The sequence below is a fragment of the Diabrotica undecimpunctata genome, chromosome 2 (assembly GCF_040954645.1).
Source record: "Diabrotica undecimpunctata isolate CICGRU chromosome 2, icDiaUnde3, whole genome shotgun sequence".
Lineage (NCBI taxonomy): Eukaryota > Metazoa > Arthropoda > Insecta > Coleoptera > Chrysomelidae > Diabrotica > Diabrotica undecimpunctata.
Genome location: NC_092804.1, coordinates 146,565,260 through 146,586,622, shown reverse-complemented (window position 1 = coordinate 146,586,622; position 21,363 = coordinate 146,565,260). Strand labels below are relative to the sequence as shown.

Here is a 21,363-nt window from a genome sequence, read left to right as displayed (position 1 = left end):
TTTTCACTTTTGCAAAAAAATATATAAATTTCACATTCTGGCCATATACCGTACAAACAGTAAGAATGCTACGCCACTGGCTAAAGAACCAGAGTAATGTAATAGTATATCAATAAAACGTAAGCTCAGCAAAACAATCGTTGACTTGGCTGTATTATTTATGAGTTCTGTCACAGCGTGTGAAGGTTCTGCGACACCCACGCAAAATTTTTCGTATTGTAATTTCAACGTGGATCTAGACTTCTGCATTGCGCGTAAATTACGACCATTTTAAATATTTTAAATAAAATTGATGAACATCTCGCTTTAATGAATTTTGCGTAAATGTAAAAGTTGGATAATTGACAAAGTGATATTTCTCAGATTTGTAGAGGTTCTGAAACTGTTTTCTCACGACATTTTTAAGTTAAATGTTATATTTATATTGGTTAATCTTATATGGGTGAGTAAATATATATATATATATATATATATATATATATATATATATATATATATTTATATATATATATATATATATATATATATATATATATATATACATAATATTAGCTATTGAGCCAAATTGAATTGCAATAAAAATTATATTTTTATTTGTTTTTGTTTATTTTGTTTATTCTTAAAGTATTTCTGGAGGGTTTTGAGTTTTTTGTGAATTATGATTGTAATATTTTGCTACTATGAGGGACCTGCTAAGCCGGAACGCTTGAATTCGATTCTCGGCACCAAAAACAAGATTTTCATTTCTAAAATTATCTAACAGGCTGTCTTCGTCCTTCGGAGGGCACGTATAGCCGTCGTCGGTCCCGCTGGGCTATAAATAGTGTGCATCGATACTATACTACCTATATAGGGTTAAAGTTGCAATGGGCACGATATTATTATTACCATGAATAACAAGAGTTATTATTCTGTAGTTGGATAATAACTCGTTTTTTTTAGATTAATACGAATATGGACGTAAATCAATATTATGTTGGCCAAACTCCGGGTTTCCAGACTGGATTACATACGATGTTGAGGAGGTCGGTCATATGTCATATGTGTTTCGGCTACTATCATTTTAGCTAAACTCACGTCTATTATTTTAGATTTTGTAAGTTTTAGTTTTTATATAGCATATATTAGATTCGGTCATTCTGCCTCTTTGGCAGAATCTGCCTGTAGCTCTGACTAAACGTCAGAACATCTGTGATACTTGAAGATCAGTATTCTACGCAGAATGTTCAGAGCAGATGGTTATAATAATGTTTTTACTTGCGTTGGAGCTAGAATATTTTCCAAGTAGTTCAAAATATGGTTTTGCACATATATTGTCTGAAATAATTGTGCAAAATTTGTTATACAAAATAGACTCTAAGGCTATAAGTTCAGACGGCTTAAACTTTACAATATTAGTTTTTAGTTCAATGTTGCCAGTTGATAATCGTTTCTTATATATAGCCCATACAATGAACTCTTGCATCTCTAGCATCACCTATGTACGATATGGATGGAAAAAATCATTACCTAGACCAAGACCTAAATGTAACAAGCCGACAAAATCAATAAGGATCTGATACCTATTAGTATTCAACCAACCTTACAAAAGTTTTAGAACGCATCATCGAAATTCTGACTATGGTTCTAACATTAATATCTTATACCTGATTGTTAGTCCTGGTTTAGGACACTTTGCAGCTGTGAAACAGCGTTTCTTAAAAGAACGGAAACGGGTGGTATTTTGCGAGAAAACGGCATGAACACAGTTACTGTTTTAGGTTTCATTGATTTCTCTAGGCGTTTGATACCCTTAACTGCTCTCATACTCGTCACAATTTTGAAATCAATCTGGTTTCCCATGCACTCGTTGACTATAGATTTTCCGTGTAAGAAAACGTCCAGCTATGGCTCTCAAATGAAATGCAGAAACGTGGCAGAGAGCAACGAATTAGAGTAGAGTTTTCTAGAAAAAACCAACCAACCATCTTTTATTAACTTAGTGAAAGTCGGCAGTACATCAGATTTTTTCACTTCAGAATTTATAACTTGTTCATATAAGTTCATAAATATAAAATAAGTATAGAAATATTTTATAAATATCGCTGAAATCAAAATATTGTTCTGATAATCTCCAATTATTTTTTTATTTCATGCATATTTTACAGATATGTCTTTAATCGATCATTTGATCCGAAGGAACGCCTATGTCTGCAAATAACAACAAAAGTAGACATTCTTTCTAATATATTCGGACTTTTACAAGGTAAGAAAAGTCAAAAACAGAAAGTTTGGTTCGAATTTTAATCTAAATGAAAAGAAACTTATAATACTAAACTATTATAATTATAAACTATAATATTAACTCTCCCTCTTTCTCTCTCTCTCTCTCTCTGTCTCGCTCCCTCTCGCTCTCTCTCTCTCTCTCTCCTCCTCCTCTTGCAGTATTAGGTAATCTAAAATCTCTTATTTCCATTTTGATGTTGTTTCGTTATTTACATACAATATTTTCGAGAACGTATGAGTTAAATTTTCCAAAGAGTTTTCACTTATAGTGTCCCCATTTAATTGGGTTGTCCTAAAAACATTTTCTTTTAGTAATGGAAATTTTAAAGTGCTTAAAAATATTAGAATTTAATGAGTAACTACGTCACTATTAATATATTTATATTAATTAGTAGTTACAGTGTATAATTGTATATATTAATGTAAACATCGTGTAATCTAATTTTTATTATATTTAATTAGCAGTTTTTGCTGATCTAATTAGGCATTAGCACCAAATTTTATTTATTTCTGCTTGGCTTTGGATGATGATTTTGTGATTTAAAGGATTTGATATCGCTACACGCTAATTGTTGAATCAGTTCTAACACCCAGTGCAATGGAAGATATAGATAGTTCTTTATAAAACTGGTTCTTCGTGTATAAGTATTCGTCTGATGGAGTAAATTTTACCAGAAACCTGAGAAGTATCATAGACAAAGGTGGACCAACAGTTTCATGCGGTAGTGACCACAAATTATTAAGAACAAAACTTTTTTTTTCGGGAAGACATGTAAAGCCAGAAAGATAAGACCAGTTGGAAAAAGAACATAGTGATACGGAGGAGTACTATGCCTACATAAAAGTTTGTATATACGAAGTAGCAAAGAAATATCTACGAGTAGGTTTGTACTAAAAAAAAAAATCAACACCCATTGGTCTAGATACCCAATACCATCTTCGTGAAAGCATTTCCCGTGACGTACGATTGTATGTGATGTGAAAGTTTAAATCCAGCGTTTCTTAGGCGAAATGCCTTCAAATTCTATAGCGTTCGGTCAATGGAAGTGATAAATTTTATTGGTTATCACAAGAATGGTAAAAAATAACAATAATCGCGCATCATTTATTTATTTACCAGATTTATAGTAACTGACTTTATTTAAGGCAAAATACAAAAATTGCATACGAAATCTGTTCTTTTCACCTTTAAAACGCATTTTGATTTTTGTCGATATGGCACTCTGATCAAAAGATATAGATTTTTACCGTCGGTTTGATACAAATTTTATTTAAAATTGATTTCGCGCGCGTAACTAGCATTCAACATCACTAGTCCCTTCAAGCGCTTTTTCTAGAACGGTTCATTCTACAGGAAAAGTGCTAGTCATTCTTGTTGAAAATTATTTCAGCAATTATCATCTTTTATTTAAAACCTACCTAATTTTTCCTACAGCGAACAGATTCTTGGTAAATCGTTTTTTTTTCTGTATGATTTTTAGAGATCAAACGAACGACTGGACTAAAAAGTAACTAGCAGAAATAAAAAGGTGTCATTTGTATATTACAAAAAACTATATAATAAAAAAAATTAATTTAAACCGTACTTATTTATGATCGTTTAGCAGATAAGTGGGCGTGAGAATAGTTGGAGTTTAATTCTTTATTTCACAATTGATGTTACTGGTACGCTACAATTTAAAATTGTTCGGTGTTTTAGTCATCGTCTACCGAGCATAATAATTTTTCAATAATATGTATTTCTTTTTCCGCCTGCATTTTTAATGTTTATGCGGGTTTTGTTATCAGTGAAACAGGGTAACGTGCTCGTTATTGTACCTGATAACGAACGTTTAAATGAACTCGCACGAAAAACTACTTTCATACCGTAACTACCAGGGAATTAAATTCGTTCTTCATGGTACAACGAAGACCGTTTCAAAGTTACTGAAATTTATACATTTATTTTTGTCCATGCGTTCAGCACATTTTATTTAAACAACCAACATTAGAAACATTCTAGGAAAATAAGATAATCTAAGGTAAAAGAACATTTGTCAACAGTCAACAAGAGGCAACAATTTCAAAATATCCAATCATACCATTATAACAGCTTTTAGATGGCCAAAGAATAGTTTTGGGAGAACTAGTTCTAATTAATGAGCAAAAATAAAACAAGATAAAAACCGTATTAACTCATTTATTGTTGGTGTTGGTATATTCTTATTGTACACTTATTTTTTCAGTATTAACTGTATGAACTACCGATAAAATACATTAACCTGATCAGATTATTCTACAAGGGAAACAGAGCTAGAGAGGAACGTGCGGGAGAGATGGTAGAAGATATATTTATACAAAGCGGAGTTAAACAAGGATGCGTACTGTCTCCGACACTATTCCTAATTATAACAGATTGGATTATGGAGAAAGTAAGTGATAAAAAACAGGTATTAGTTGAAACTTGCACAACAACTAGTTGGAGAACTTGGAGCTCGCACACGACATTTAACTCCTTAAGTAAAATCAAAATATTTACCTGTATTAAGAGTATATTTTTGTATGGCGACAAGAAGAAACAACTACCAAGAAATTAGAAACCTTTATAAATAAATTGTTAAGAAAAATCCTCAAAATATACTGGCCTGATAAAATAGCAAACGCAGAACTATGGAGAAGAACAAAACAAGAGAAAATAATAGTCACGATTAAAAGAAAGAAATGGAAATGGATTGGACATGCACTAAGGAAAGGCCCAAATTATATAACCAGACAGGCATTCGAATACCAGCCAGACTAAAGAAGAATAAGAGAAAGACCGGATAATAGCTAGAGAAGAACTGCAACACGAGATCATAAAAAAATTGACTTGAGGTGGAAAGAGATCAAACAGAGGGCGGTAAATATAGAGGAATGGAAAAGACTTGAAGTTTCATTTAGGAGGGAGATTTTCATCTTTTTGCTGTCTGTTTCTTTCATGACTATTAATAAATCTTTCCATTGTACTTTGTGCTTATTATCCCAAGCATCTTTGCATATCTGGAGTTTATCAATCTGAATATGACTCATGGTCATGTATTGTTGGGTTTGATTTTGGAAAGAATAGATCTCAGCGTCTTTTTTAGTTTGTCTGATAAACCCTTTTTTCGGAAGTCGTTGTTATAACCGATCGTAATGCAGTAAATTGGCTTATTATACATTTTCCATTCGTTTAACCTTCTGGCACAGGTTTTGGTGTTACGAGTATTTACGTAGCCAGGACCGACGAATTTATGCGCACTCTGAATCACGGTGAAATGGAAAAATGTCTAAACCCTTAGGACTTATTTATTTGCATTTTATATTGTATTGTATTAAAAGTTTGTCAGACTAGTCACATTATTAAATTAAGCAAAAGTCAAAAATATTTAAGATTTTCGTATGTCAATTTTATTCCAGCTCCATTATTTGAGTTTTCCTTTGTTGTGCTCTACTCTATTACAAGGAATCTGATCACAGAATAAACATTTAAAAATAGAAAAGCAAATTTAAATATTAAATAAAGCACTCTTGACTTTTCATGAATATTCATAAGCAGGTTTATGCTTCTGCAATAATTTTTATTTGGCATAAACGCAAAATTTGCATATTACTCTAATAAACGACATTTAGTAATAATTTATGAATAATTATGGTTTAAACATATCAATTGGTGTCATCGACCCTTCACTCCCACTTCGTTTAATAATCTGCGGTTTTTGTCTCGATATTTGGGACATGATCCTATCGACATTATCAAAAATTATCAATACAAAAATATCCTTGCTTCCTCCATTTTTGGAAACTTCAGCATAAGCCAAAATAAATCAAGTCTTATCTTCAAGCTGCACACATTACAATTTACATCTAATTGATCGTAGTAGTAATGACGTCATTATTTAATGGCATTACTTCAGTTATCTATCTTGAAAAGTGTTAACTATATCAGTATTTTATCATTCCATAAGTCTAGAGATAAGAAGTGACTTTTTATCAATTAAAAACAAAAATAATATTACAAAATACAAATTAAAAAAAAACACTATCAATTGAGGTCACATAAGATGAAATTTAAAAAAAAAAGCCACCTGATACTTATATAAAGCTGGCAATTTAAAGAAATCAAACGATTTTGGAGTTAAAAAGTCCCTTGTGCGACGAAAGGTAAAAGACAATGCAGAAAAATAACATTTTGAGGTTATATTTGGGAATGATAATTTTTAAAAATTGTAATATTCCAGTGAGAAATAAATAGAGCAGATATATTAGAATCTGACATGTACAATAATGTAAAATAAATTATAACCATTTTGTGCTACTGAAGCGAAGCTTCGATACTGGCGTTGTATTACTTTTATTCCTCTATAGTAAAATACTGAGGTGAGCGTTATGGAACTAGCGCCACAAGACGGCGTCGTCACGGGTAGCGTCACAAAATAGCAGTTCTTCACATCGATTCACTACTCTCGATCAATTCGTTTGTAGGCATCATATATTTATTATAAGTAGGTTTAAATTAAAAACATCAAAAATAACTAACAAAATACAGACATTAAACGAGAAGTAAAAGATTAAACGAATGTCTGTCAAAAGAAGCTTCGATTCGCAAGGATTGTCAAAATTTGATACAATAATTAAATTTACTATCAAATGATATTTAATTCTATTTTATTATTAATTTATTTCGTCTGAATTTGACAGGTCTGTCAGAAGTAAACAAAGTATGTTTTGTTAATACGTTACCAGGTGACGTTGGAGCAAACATAATAGTTTATTAAATTTACTAATATGTATTTTGAGAACGATTTCCGAAGTGGAAATTGAAACGTCAATAAACTTACTTTAACCTTTGATTGTGGCTTATTCCCATTTAAATAGTAATAATTAAGTAATATTTAATATAACTTATTTAAAATATAAATAATAAAATTACTTTATTGAATTTTAAAAATATTTTAAAAATACAGAAAACATACTGTAAAACTACGCGCTAGTCTATTGTGCCGCCTAATGTAACATTTTTTTTAATAAAAATACTTATAATAAGGGCCCGCGTAGCGCAAGCGGTAGGATGCTTGCCTCGCACGCCGGTGGCCGGAGTTCGAATCCTACCGCCGGCAAAGAACAACTAGACATTTTTAAAAATGTCTATAGGCCCCAGGTCGACTCAGCCTGAATAAAATGAGTACCTTGGGTAAAACCAGGGGTAATAATAGGCGGTTGAAGCGTAGCACTGGCCATGTTACCTTCCTTGTATACCGTAGGCCCTAGATATAGCAGACTACCCTGCTATACTCCCAAAGCCGCGAAGCGGTATAAAACGGGAGACTATTATATACTTATAATAATAATTTAAATCAATATCGATAAATGCAGATCACCATTAAATTGAGACTATTCCCGAAAAAAGCTTTCTTAATATACTTATGCTCGATTTGAAAGTGAATTAGTTTTTATGGCAAAATATTACAACCGTCTTGATACAGATTTCTTAAAGTAGAAAAAATATAAACCTCGATGCCTTCTTGTCTGTTTGGGGCAAGATTTTACAGAAATAATATATGACCACCTCGCCTGCCAAACCTTCACCAAAATACAACCTAAAATGCATAATGATAACTCGGTTTGGCACAGGTCATATTTATGACGTCATAGAATCTATGATGTGTAAGTGTTAAGTGTAATGTATTTTAACAAGCATTTCACAAATCGCCTTTTTATAATGATACATTGTTTTCAACGTTTTCTGCTTGACAGCCGCCTGTTGGCCAATGAGAATGTCTGCAAAAATTTCAGGAAGAAATAAATGCTCGTCTGTCTCTGTTAGTTATATCATACGCAGATGACACCACCTTTCAAATGATGGAGATTTTCACGTTTCAGGCATATCAGGCTTCCGAAGCGTATGACAAAGTTGAAAAAATATTGCATGGTAACATTCTTGTTATGTGATTTAGATTTTCTTTACCAAGAAATATTTTGATACTTATGAGTACTGACCTGCTAACTCTATACGGTTTTTATTTTCTATTATTGAACTAAAATTTCGGTGATCCAGCTATTTGTTATTAAATATATGCTAATGATGTGGTGGATCTAATAAATGCAAATGAAGCATCAAATTCTAAACCGTACGTAGCTTTCAGACCTATTAATTTAAATTTAATGAACCACAGTTTATTTCGCCACTTATTTCTCCGCATAATTAAAAGACGATTACTATACTAAAATCACAGTCAAGATGCACCAGAAATAATCAAACCAAGACACTTGAATGTTACGAGGAACACACCCGAATCATGATTTACAATGTATAAACTTTGTAAATCATGATTTGGGATTTCTTCTTCTTCTTCAGTGCCTTATCCGGTCCGGATGTTGGCGATCATCAAGGCTATCATGGTTCTGTTGACTGCTCTGCGAAACAGCTCCGCTGAGGTCATCCCAAACCATTGTCGGAGATTTTTCAACCACGAGATACGACGGTGTCCCGGTCCTCTTCTGCCAAATACTTTACCCTGCATAACGAGTTGAAAAATTCGATATTTTTCTACGTTCCGCATCACGTGGCCGAGGTACTCAAGCTTACGTTGTTGGGATTTGGAATTTATATAAACTATATAAATTGTAAATCATTATTATTTGAGAGTGCTGCTTGTTGCATTTAACGTGTCTTGGTTTGTTTATTTCTAGTGCATCTTGATTGTGATTTTAGTATAATACACAATTTAGTTTTATTAGAGGTTATGAGATCAGGTCCTCATCGAAACGCTTGTTTCAAAAGTGCTACAACTAACAATAGTGTGTTACATATATCATTGAATATCCGCGAGTCAAACATGACTTGCTGATACCAATACTGCGAGAAATCAGTGAAGATGGAAAGGACATATAATTAATCCTAAATCTATACTAAAATCAGATAGCTGAGACGGCACTATTTGACATCTTAAACGAAGTACACAAGGACGATAGCCTGTCATTACTATTCAACATATCCATTGAAAAAATGTTTAAAATAGCGTTGGCAAAGAAACTGTATTATTCATTAAAAATGGAGCTGCAACAATGAGGTTAACATTCATATTTGGATCATATTTGGTAGGTTTGAAAGAGAAAAGAAAACAAAATTTATGGCTGCACAAAATCCGGGAGTGATGTGTGAATTTATAACGTAGCTGACATAACTGGATGACAGCCTCAATCAGTTTTGTTTTTGTAGTATAATATAAATTATGAACTGTGTCTTTTACAACAGTCCACATATTTTTAATCGGATAAGATCATTTTTCTTGCTAGTCATCATCATCCAGCCTCAAGAGTCCACTGCTGAACATAGGCCTCTTCCTCATGTTTCCAACCCAGTCTTTTTTTTCTTGCTAGTCAAGGTATGAAATATTTCTGTTCTTCAAATAGTTCATCATAACTTTGGATAACGAGCCTAATGTTGTTAAAAAACTATTTGATCGTCGGCATCAACTTAGTTCAGCTTTTAATTAATATTTTAGCAGGTCTCAAGAGATTCGATACCTTTATAGAAAAAGAAGAACAGCGTGATATCAGCTCATGTACTGTTTTAGTAATGCGTCTTCTCCTTCCTTTAGTAGCTCCGATGCTATTTGATCCACTTCCTGTGATTTATTGTTCTTTAATTTGTCTAATGCTGCAGTATTCAACATATTCTTCTTCTTCTTTGTGTGACGTGCTTGTATTCAAGCATTGGCTATCGTCATATTGACAAGCTGATGAAATGATTCTCGGTCGGCAGCTAGATGAAACAGTTCCTCGACCGTTCGACCTGTCCATTGTCTAATGTTACGCAGCCAGGACAGTTGTTTTCTTCCGACCCAACGTTTTCCTTCGATTTTGCCCTGAATGATTAGCCGGAGTAAGCGATATTTAGGTCCTCTCATTATATGACCGAAGTATTGGACCTTTCTCATTTTGATGATGTTGATCAATTCTCGCTCTTTGTGCATGGTCTCTAGCACGCGTTCGTTAGATATGTGTGCTGTCCACGGGATTCTAAGCATGCGACGGTAACACCATAACTCAAACGCTTCTAATTTGTTGAGATTTTTTATTTTTGTTGTCCAGGTTTCACATCCATGGAACAAAGTGGACCAGACGTAGCACTTCAATACTCTTAGACGTGTGGTCAACGACAGACTTCTACTGCATAATACAGAACTCCAGTTAATAAAGTTTTTCCGTGCGAGTTCTATTCTGGTCGAAATTTCCTCGTCACTTTCAACCCTGCAGTCATTCCAGCTACCCAGATATCTAAAGTATTCCACCCTTTCCAGGATTTTGTTATCTAATCTTAGCACTGAGTCTTCGATATTAATTTTTCCGACCACCATCCATTTTGTTTTTTTTTGCGTTGATTGTTAAGCCCTTTTCAGTGCATTCGTTGTTTACAGCATTCAACAGGGTTTGAAGATCTTCTAGACTCTCTGCTATTATTGCGGTGTCATCGGCGTATCTGATGTTGTTAATCATTTCACCACCGATCTTAACACCTTCGCGGCGATCATTTAACGCTATTTTAAAAACTGGTTCAGTGTAGGCATTAAACAACATCGGTAACATAACACATCCCTATCTGACACCACGCTTAATAGGAACTTTAGCTGAAACCTCTTGGTCCACCTTAACACAAGCGGTCTGATTGTAGTAAAGATTTTTAAGTAATCTAATGTCATACGTGTCCAGACCAACTGAGTCTAAGCATTGAAATAATAATGTATGTGGTACTCTATCAAAGGCTTTTTCGAAATCTATAAAACATACGTAAATATTTTTCCTAAACTCAATGCTCTTTTGTAAGAGTATTCGCATGCAAAAAAGAGCTTCTCGAGTACCCATACCGTTTCGGAAACCAAACTGCTCTTTACCAGTTATCCCCTCACGACATATATATAAATATGCGACAATGCAATATTTTCATAAAAATTTTGAGCGTGTGACTCATTAAACTGATAAGTCGATAGTCGCTACACTGTCTGGCATTCGTTTTCTTGGGAATAGTTATAAATATCGTTTCTAACCAGTTGTCTGGTAATTTGCCGCTGCTGTATATCTTATTAAAGAAGGATGTGATAATCGCAACACTCTCATTATCTAATAGTTTTAACAATTCTGCAGGTATTTCGTCAGGACCAGAAGCCTTCCTTCGTTTCGCTTGGTCAATAGCCTTCTGAACTTCTGAGATTAGAATCGGTGAGCCTGTATCTCGGTTAGATGTTATTTTTTGGTAGATTCTTTGGTCATCGTTAAATAATTCTATTATGTAATTTTTCCATTGGGTACAGCGCTCTTTTTTATCACTTAAAATTCTACCACCAGAGTCTTGTAATATATTTTGCCCATAAGTTCTGCTTTTGCCTGTTAATTATTTTAGTTTTTTATGCAAATGGAAGCTGTCGTGTTGTTGCTCCAGTTTCTCAATTTCTAAACAGGATTCTTGTAGCCATCGGTCTTTTGCTACTTTAATTCTTTTTCGGATTTCTTTATGTATTTCATTGTATTTTTCTCTGTTTATGGATTTATACTGCCTCCGAACGTCCATTAGATCTAAGATGTCTTGTGTCATCCAGTCAACATATTATACATTCAACATATACATTAAAAAAAAGTTTAAAAAAGTGGCAAAGAAACTGTAATATTAATTAAAAATTGAACTGTAACAATGGAGATAAAATTCATATTTAGACCATATTTGGAATATTTGGGAGAAAAAAGAAAACAAAATTCATGGCTGCGCAATATCCGAGAGTGATGTGTGAATTTTTAACGCAGCTAACATATTCCACCTGATAATAACACCTTCATATAGTTAAATCAAATATGAACAAGATGAATGATTGATACCGAAGTGCTCTAAGTACACGGGCATATCTAAATGACAGCTTCAATCAGTGTTATTTTTGTAATGCAATATAAATTACGAAGTGTACCTTTTACAATAGTCTGTATAAAGTTTATCACTAGATAAAATCTTGGCTTACACTTATAATTATGCTTATTTCATTTCATTCATTTTACATGGCAAGGAAATATTTTAAAATCTATGAAGTTGGTGAGACAAAGGTAATTTTTCTAGTTTTTTGGCCTAATTTTTGTCCAGCTTTTTGGGTGAGGAATTCCACAGCACATGGTCGACCATGAAATAATAACTGCTGCTATTTCGAACCCAATGGCAACCTGAAGATGAAAATATCTCATTTCAACCACAGTTAACCACTACATTCTACTACAATCTTTATGTAAAGCTTATAGGCAAGATTTGTTCTGTTGGATTTTAAGTTAATATTAAAATTTTTGATTTTTATATATATTTATGTACAATAAACAGGATTAGTTAATATCTTAGTTTATTTGTCTTAGCTAAACTCATTTTTCAAATTTACTCTAAGATAAGACGTTTCCACACCTGAGAGGCTGAGCTAAACGAGGCCTAACAATTGGGCCCCAAATAAAGTTTTATTGTTCTACACTGGCTTCCAACTTTCGGAGGTAGTTATATTGTTACCCATTGGCACCCACCGTTTCTGATGGGTCGTTCAATTGTTACAATTTTAACATAACAATTGTCAGTCCTCTCTTTCTTTAAAATGGCAATAGCCCAAATCGAGTATTAGCCTCCTCCAAACTATAATAATTTTATCGGTCCCGTACCGCTTTTCTCCAAATTCTCTCGTCTAGCAAATTTTGCTCACCCGCTGACACTTCACTCTCCCACCTTTTCCATGACCTTCCTTTTTATCACTCACCCTAGCCTGCATTTTACTATCTAGGACTCTTTTCGGCAATATTTCGGCTTCCATTCTCACTACATGACTAGCTCATCGAAGTCTCCAAACTTCCAGAATCTTAATATTTCGTTTTCATTAATAGGTCCACATATCTTTCTTAGATCTTTTCTTTTGAAGACTTCAAGCTTTCTCCCAGAGCGTAGGCGCAAAATTTTGGGCCAATGCTTTTTAAATGCATTCATTTTTTTCGAATCCTGAGAAAACTGATAAGTATTTTTGAAAAATTTAAACGCAGAGTGAAATAATACATTATTACTGAGGGCCAAAAGTCCCTGAAAACTTCTATAATGTTTATTTTAATAAGTAACAGGGGTGAAAAAAAAAGAGCAAATTTAGTGTGATTTTTAATTCCAAATATCTCATTCAAAAAACTTTTTGTTTATTCTAAGGGACTTTCGGTCCTCAGAAATAATGTAATCTTTCATTCTGCGTTTAAATTTTTTAAAAATATTTGTTAGTTTTCTCAGAATTCGAAAAAAATGAAGGCATTTAAAAAGTATTGGTCCGAAATTTTGCGCCTACGCTCTTAATGTGCTGCATGTCCATATGCTCATGTTCTTGCTTCCCTAAAAGAGTTGGGAAATGGTTTTCCAGACTGATTTTTTCTTTCGGATCATGGTTATTTGCCCTTCTTGATTTCTGCATAGATTTATTCGGGGTTTATATCCCTCTCTTAAATGTGTCAGTCTTACCAACATCTTTATATCAAAAATATCACAAAATATATAAATACATTTTTTTCTGGAACTGTTCCGCTTATTTAAGTCAATAAAATAAAAAAAGATGACAAGTTTCACGGTTATACACTATTACTTTTTATATACTTAGTTACTTTTATCAGAGAAATGTGGTTACCGCCTTAAAACATTATCAGTAAATGCAAGGATATTTTATTTTTATGTAACCTGTTACGTTATTAGGTTGCCAAAAAAGTTTCATTTATGTAACAAGTAAATTAGAATTGCTAAGATAAGTGGTGAGAATCATGTTTAATGATTCTAGCTGTTCTTTCAACTTTTTTTATCTAAATCTGGCTGATCATTTGGTAGAACAGTCGCTAGAACATATTTTTATCAATTTTTATATATTTGAGAAAGGAAAATTAAAGTAGAGAAATTAAATGAAGAACTGTCGATATAGATGTAGATTGATTACACAGTTGGAAAAATTTAGAGATATGTATATGACAAAGTGTTGACCAATAAATACAACAAAAGCCATATGTGTGTGAGGAATAACCTAGAAAATCTGAGGGAAGGTTTATAATCGTTAAGTAAAAAAATAGTCTTCTTCTTCTTCATTCCAGAGTTTAATCATTTGTTGACTGTTCCAGTGACAAACTTCACTTCTTCGTCCTTTATATTTGTAATTTAGTATTTGGTTAGTTATTCGATTTTATCAATTCTGTTTAGTTAGAAATTCATTTACAGGTGCATTTAAAAAGAACAGACCGAACAAACTAACGATTATTCAAGTCATGCCTTATTATTCTATGCACGGTTTTACGTTTAATTTTGTTATTTTTGATATTTTTCTTGAACTAATAACATCATGTTGCCTACATTTTTAAGAATTTCCCTTACCATGGCAATATTTTCATGACTTCTACCAGTTTTTGTTCTTCCCCGCCCTGATTTCATTTTGATGGAACCATCATTTTCTCTCAAATGTTTTAAAAAGTAACTGACCGTGCTCATTTTCAAGTTAAACTCCGGGAACATTTTTACAATTCTTTTGGCACCATAATTTTTTTGACTTTATTAACATTTTATCTTCAATTGATAGGTAAACCATTTTTAATACTGACAACACAAAACTAAACACATTAATGTCTGCTGACAGTTGTTGAGCAACGTAAAACATGGGAAAGTTTTTTGTTGGAAGGGGACACGTAAAATACTAAAGATGGGGGTCACATCCATAATGAATTTAGTTAATTAATTTCAAGTTTTATTTAGTTTTGTATTACCTTTTGAATAAAAAAATAAATTTATTAAAAATACATACTATGTACTCCTTTTAAATGTTAAATGTTAGCGTTAAAAACGCTTTAAATTTTTTAATACGATTTTAAGAGTAGCCTTTCCGGGTCCTTATTAATAGTAATACTAATTTTTGAATATAAATAATAACAGGGTGACTTTTGCAACGACCTTGAAAGTAAGTCTGTATAAAAATGACCCTTACTTATACCCTCCTTAAGTTTTTCCGTTAGTCGTGTAAATTTTAATGTAAAAATAAATACAGGTTTCAAATTTCAAAATCGGAACAAAACTAAAAAACTATATATATATATAAATATATATATATATATATATATATATATATATAAATATATATATATATATGTAGATCAACCTGACTCTTGTGAAAAAGCTGCTGAATATAGGAACCTGACAAATCAATTAATAAAGATTTCCGCCTATGCTGATGACATAGGCGTTATATCTTGCAGAAGAGAAGAGATGGCAGACCGGACTAGAAATTGAACCGGAAGATATTGAAACTGTAGAAAGTTTCATATACTTCAGAGTTGCATTAAACACGGATGGAACAGAATAACCAGAAATTCAAAGAAGAATTGTAAAGGGAAACAAAGATGGGCTAGTCATGTAGTGAGAATGGGGACCGAAAAATTGACGAAAAGAGCCGTTGATAGTAAAATTAAGGGTGCAAGACCTAGAGGAAGGTCACGGAAAAGCTGGGAGGATGAAGTGGCAGCGGATGCTCAAAATTTGTTAGACGTGAGAACCTGAAGAGGATTGACAAAGTTGGAGGCATAGTTTGGTGGAGGCCAAGGCTCGATATGGTCTGTAGCGTCATTGGAGAGAGAGAGAGAGAGAGAGAGGTTATTAAAATAATTTATGATGATTATGTATTTATAGGTACTGTGATCGACCATTATAATTTGTAGTTAAATTGGATGTATAATTTAAATTAGATGTAACAAATTTAGAAAAAGTGTACTTGTTTGGGAAAGTATTTAGTATTTATTTACATATTGTACATTTAATATTTTTATTACTGTATTATAATATGATATTATACTTCATCTAATTTACTTACCGTTGCACGTCATCCGCGTCATAGCCCGTGAGGTCACATGATACCAACACGAAATATTTAGGCGGTAGGTGTGTTCTTTTTTAGAATCACTTTGCCGAGTACACTGGCATTATAGCGACTAGACATATTTTATTATATACGCGTAGAAATAATATTTAACGATTTCTATTAATGTTAACTTATGGAAATACACAATAAATCCAATGTACAATTACGTACAGAGACAAAACTTTGTCCGGAAGCTGATTTTTTAACATAATATCAAACTTTTAGAAGAAATTACTACCTCAATTGCGTTATCTATCATTTACGAACGACAATGTTAGCATAAATAGTTTTGTCTTCGTCTTATTTCATAAAAATCGAAGAGGAATGGTGTACGCCACAATTGCCATGATATATTCTTTTGTTTGGCAATACTGGATATTTGCAGTACAGTACAATTAAAAAAAAAACGAATTTTGACTAGAATTTTGTTGAATTTTTTGTTAACATGTTGGTATACTCGGTTCAGTGATACCAATCCCCACTGTATAGTAAATTTATTTAACATTTTTTTGCTACATTGGTTAAATTTTGAATGACTGGAGGTAGCTAGAAATTACTATGCAACCAAGCACACGTGCTCATAGCCAATATTAGTTGTAATTTAAAAACAAAAAATGATTCACGTGCAGTTTATTAACAAAATATAAGTGCCTTAATTAAAATAAAGGTTTAAATGTTTATTATTGAAATTTTTTAGTCGCTTGTAGATTAGTATCTAAAAATATGTACAAATTATTAAAGAAAATTAATCAGTATACACTCCCATTACTAATGATTGTTCTTCAGTTTTTAATTAAAGAAATCTGTAACAGTAAGTTTATTTTAGCTATTAATGAGGTGTGGTAGGAATCTTTATATTGTATTTTTCCGACAATGACTGTCAAAATATTCTCAAGTTGAGTGAACCGACTATACCATCGATTTGTCAGGTCATTGAATCGTCTCTAAGCAAATAAGTCAAGTTTGCTGATATTTCGCAACTATTCCCACGTCTTGATAGATTTTAATTATTACTGATATACTTAGATGTATAATAAATAGTTTTTCCTCTATAAACCTTTCATAGTGCGAAATTTAAAACAGGAAACGTTCTTATCAAGAATTACTTTTTCCTGTTGAAACCATTTCAACTGAATAATTCATTTATAGTTTTAACAACAAATTGTACGACAATTCTATTTAAGCCTTCTGAATAAAATTAATAAACGTATATACATACAAGGGGGCGACGAAGAATAATTAATTAAAGTGTAACCCTATTTGATCAAGCTGTCACGCTACAATAGGTATACTATACCCCAACAAAATATTTCTTTACTTTTAAAATGTCTAAATAACTTAACTGTCATATAAAATTATTTAGTAACAACTAATTTTACATAGACTACAGAGGTATGCAAATAAAGAAATTTCAGATTTATGGGATTAATGAGATTCAGTAGTCTATCTCTATTTAAGTAGGCAAGCATGGACACTGCTAAGAAAATTAAGAAACGGAACTCCCATGACAAGGAACAAAACAACAATTAACCCAAACACTATTGCCTCACATCTGGTATCGACATCTAGGTCCTCGAAAGACAAGCCACAAACAATCAAGGTAAAACGAGAGCTCAAAACTTTAAAATTCCAATCTGCAGAAACCGAGAAACCGAGAAACCAAGTCACTATAGCTCTCAAGGATGTAAAGCCAGGTAAAGCCCCAGGTTTTGACAATATTCATCCCGAATTCTTAATTAACAGCGGCAAATATGCGAGAGAATGGATGGCCCACTTTTTCACAGATATTATGAAGACCGGTACCCCACAGGAACTCAAACGCTCAAAGATTATTGCCATATCTCAAACGCTCAAAGATTATTGCCATATTAAAACCAGGGAAGCCAAATGATAACAACATTAAGAACTACAGACCAATAGCCCTACTATCGGCAACGTTCAAGCTACTAGAACGACTTATCTATAACAGAATTAGTCCAAAGCTACTTGAATCAATACCGGTTGATCAAGCAGGTTTCTGACCGAAAAGAAGCTGCGCAGATCAGGTTCTTTCACTTACCACATTTATTGAGGCAGGGTTCCAGAGAAAACTTAAAACTGCAGCCGCATTCATAGATCTAACAGCGGCCTACGATACAGTCTGGAGAGAAGGCATGATATACAAGCTTATCCGTACAATCTCCTGTAAATCCACCGCTCGAATAATCAACAGCATGCTAGCCGACCGAACGTTTCAAGTAGTTATGGGAACCGACATCAGCTCTTCTCTTTAGCCTGTACATCGCTGATATACCAGAAACCAGATCAAGGAAGTTTGGTTATGGCGACGACTGGGTACATGCAACAAGGTGTAAGTCATTTGAACAAACAGAAGAAATCTTTACGGCAGACTTAAACACAGTGGGAAAGTATTTCCGTAAATGGAGGCTCCAACCAAACGCTACCAAAACAGGGGTTTCCAATTTTCATCTAAATAACAAGCTTGCAGGAAGAACACTGAACATCCAATTAAAAACACCACACTCGCTTACAATAAAATACCAAAGTACCTTGGGGTGAATCTTGACAGAACCCTATTTTACAAGGAACATGGGGAGCATCGGCTTCCACCTTGCGATCATCTGCCCTGGGCCTTGTTTTCTCAACCGCAGAATACTCCTCTTCAGCATGGCTTAACAGCCCACATATACACAAAGTAGAAGTAGTATCTTCGCCAAAAGCGTCTCCGAAGTGGTCACACGTTTTTGCATTTGATCGATTGTTAGCAAACGCGTCACCCATCGTGCGGATAGCTTTATAATGTCCAAATGATGGTGAATGATGTTGTGTACGCGTTGTGTTAGGACTTCTAGTAACTCGCGGAGCTTAATTCGACTATCTGCCATAATCATGTCATAGACTTTGTTGATCATTTCCGGCGTGGTGACTTCATTTGGCCTCCCGGGACGCTCATCATCAAAAACACTCGTACAACCATGAACAAATTCAGCTTTCCAAAATTTTACTATTGCTAACGAAGGTGCAACCTCACCATAAACTTCGTCTAGGTCGGCTTTGATTTGCACATTCGTTTTACCCTTTTTGTGGAGGAACTTAATCACCGAACGATACTCGACTTTTTCCATTTCTCCGAAAACACAAAATTTGCTTGCTTTTGACGGCTGTAAAAACCAAATTAATCGTTTTTAAAACTTAAAATTTTGACAGACGTCATGTCATGAATGGCAAATGTCAATACCGAAACCAATTCGGTATCAAGTAGCACCATCTATCAAAGGCTAGTTTAATATGAATCTAGAAAACTAGAGCTACCCTATAGGGCTGTTTCACCTGGACGTGCTTATGGGACTAGAGCGGAGTAGACTGCTGATAGGTTAGGTTATGTTAGGTTACCAAGAGAATAGCAAAATGCAAAGGCGTTTCGTACTCACCCAAACATGCATCCAAGTTACGCATTTACAAAAATCTATCAGGAACGGTTTACTGGAAACATGAATCTGAATCTTATTTCATATAATGCCTTATATCTACATTGGAAGCGCTGCAGGTACGGACCCCTATTTCTCTAATATTTGGTGAATAGAATGGACAAAAATAAATCAAAAAACGGAAAAAATTTAAAAAGAACCCAAAAATTAACAAAACAACGTCCAAAATGGGATGGAAAACTGTTAAAGATGAAGAACTCTCTAAATCCAAACAGGTGCTACTATCGGGAGACCAAAATTGAGAATCTGAAGTTGAAATTAACTCTTCTTGATAAAGGTTTAGGATGGAGCTCTGAGCAATTTTGGACTCCAAGATGGCCGTTTATGAAGGATTACATCTGGGTCGACAAAGAGTCTGTGGAAGGATTGAAATTAACATTTCTATCGTGCTAGTTTTATGGGGGAGTTTAAAGATAATGGTGCGAAGGTTACTCATAGGGAACACAGACATGTACAGATGGAGAACCAAATGAGTATGGCATGACAAGAAGAAGGGAAAACTAGACGTAATATAACAATTATTATTCTATTATGTATATTTTATTCAAGCAGAGACTGTAGCTAACGTCACTTGTAAGGAAAATTTTCAAAATTTGTAGAAATAGGAGAATGTACTAGATTATATTTTACAGCAGCAGTGGATACGATGAAGAGTATACATTAATTTCAGATGATCTACGAAAACAGGTCACTTGAAGAACGCGAGAAGAATACAATAATACTAGCAAATGTTTTGGTAGGTCATTCATGTTTAAGGTTAACATTTAGACCTGTTCTAATAGGTATTTTATTTAGTATTTAGTATTTTTCGTAAAATATTATTTGGTTTTTGATATAAGTTTGATATATGTATATATTAATATAACAACGAATATTTATAAAATATACTAATTCAGCTTTAATCACATGTGAATGTTAGACCGTATCTTTATCGCATATTCACTATAGAAACAAAGCATCACTAATGAAGAGATAAGTCAGTTGGATAATTTGGACATTCCCAAAGAGTTTTCCACTTAATATCTTCCCAATTAATTCCACTGATGAATCCCAGAACATAAAGTTCTCACAGCACTCCAAAAAATTATCGAAAAATCTAACCAGATGTTGTATTCTCGATTTTAGTATGGATTAACTAGCTAATCTCGAGAATGGATTTAACTAGCTAATATTTACAAGTATATCGAAATATTTATTTGCACTTACCTAGACATGTTTGCTGAATTAGGAGAACTTATACCAACACCAGTGTAGCTGATATGGCTTGTGAGTTGAGTTAGCTGAGATCCTTCAATGGTGGACTGATGCTCATCTCCCGAATGTATGGCGGAAAGACTGTAAACTCTTGGTGAGCCAGGACTAGGACTACCACCGCTTCCTTGTGTTGGAGAACCGTTCGCAATTGCTGTCGGTCCCAGTTGTAAGTACTCGGTGCCATTAGCCTCTTCTAGTGGAACCTTAAGCAAAAAAAAAAATTAAAAGGAGCAGCTGAGAAAGCAACAACAAATATATAAAGTATGTATTTTTATATGTATTTAAGACAGTATATGTCGTAGGGGCACGATTTGTCAGTCTTCTTATTTAAATCTGCAAATAACAATAAGAACAGAAGTCACGGATGCAATTGAAAGAACAGCCACGGGCCAATAGCTAAATGGGCTTGGGCCGGACATGTTGCCAGA

At 33.5% G+C, this 21,363-nt stretch overlaps 1 protein-coding gene across 2 annotated transcripts in view; it reads right to left on the bottom strand.

Moving 5' to 3' along the window:
• The window catches only part of LOC140435025 (uncharacterized), a 259,425-nt gene that overhangs the window by 105,362 nt on the left and 132,700 nt on the right, over nucleotides 1–21,363 (bottom strand). For both annotated transcript variants that reach the window (XM_072523690.1, XM_072523691.1), the window contains exon 3: nucleotides 20,888–21,138. In XM_072523690.1, the coding sequence (XP_072379791.1) occupies nucleotides 20,888–21,138 (251 nt within the window). The remainder of the gene's footprint in view (nucleotides 1–20,887; nucleotides 21,139–21,363) is intronic.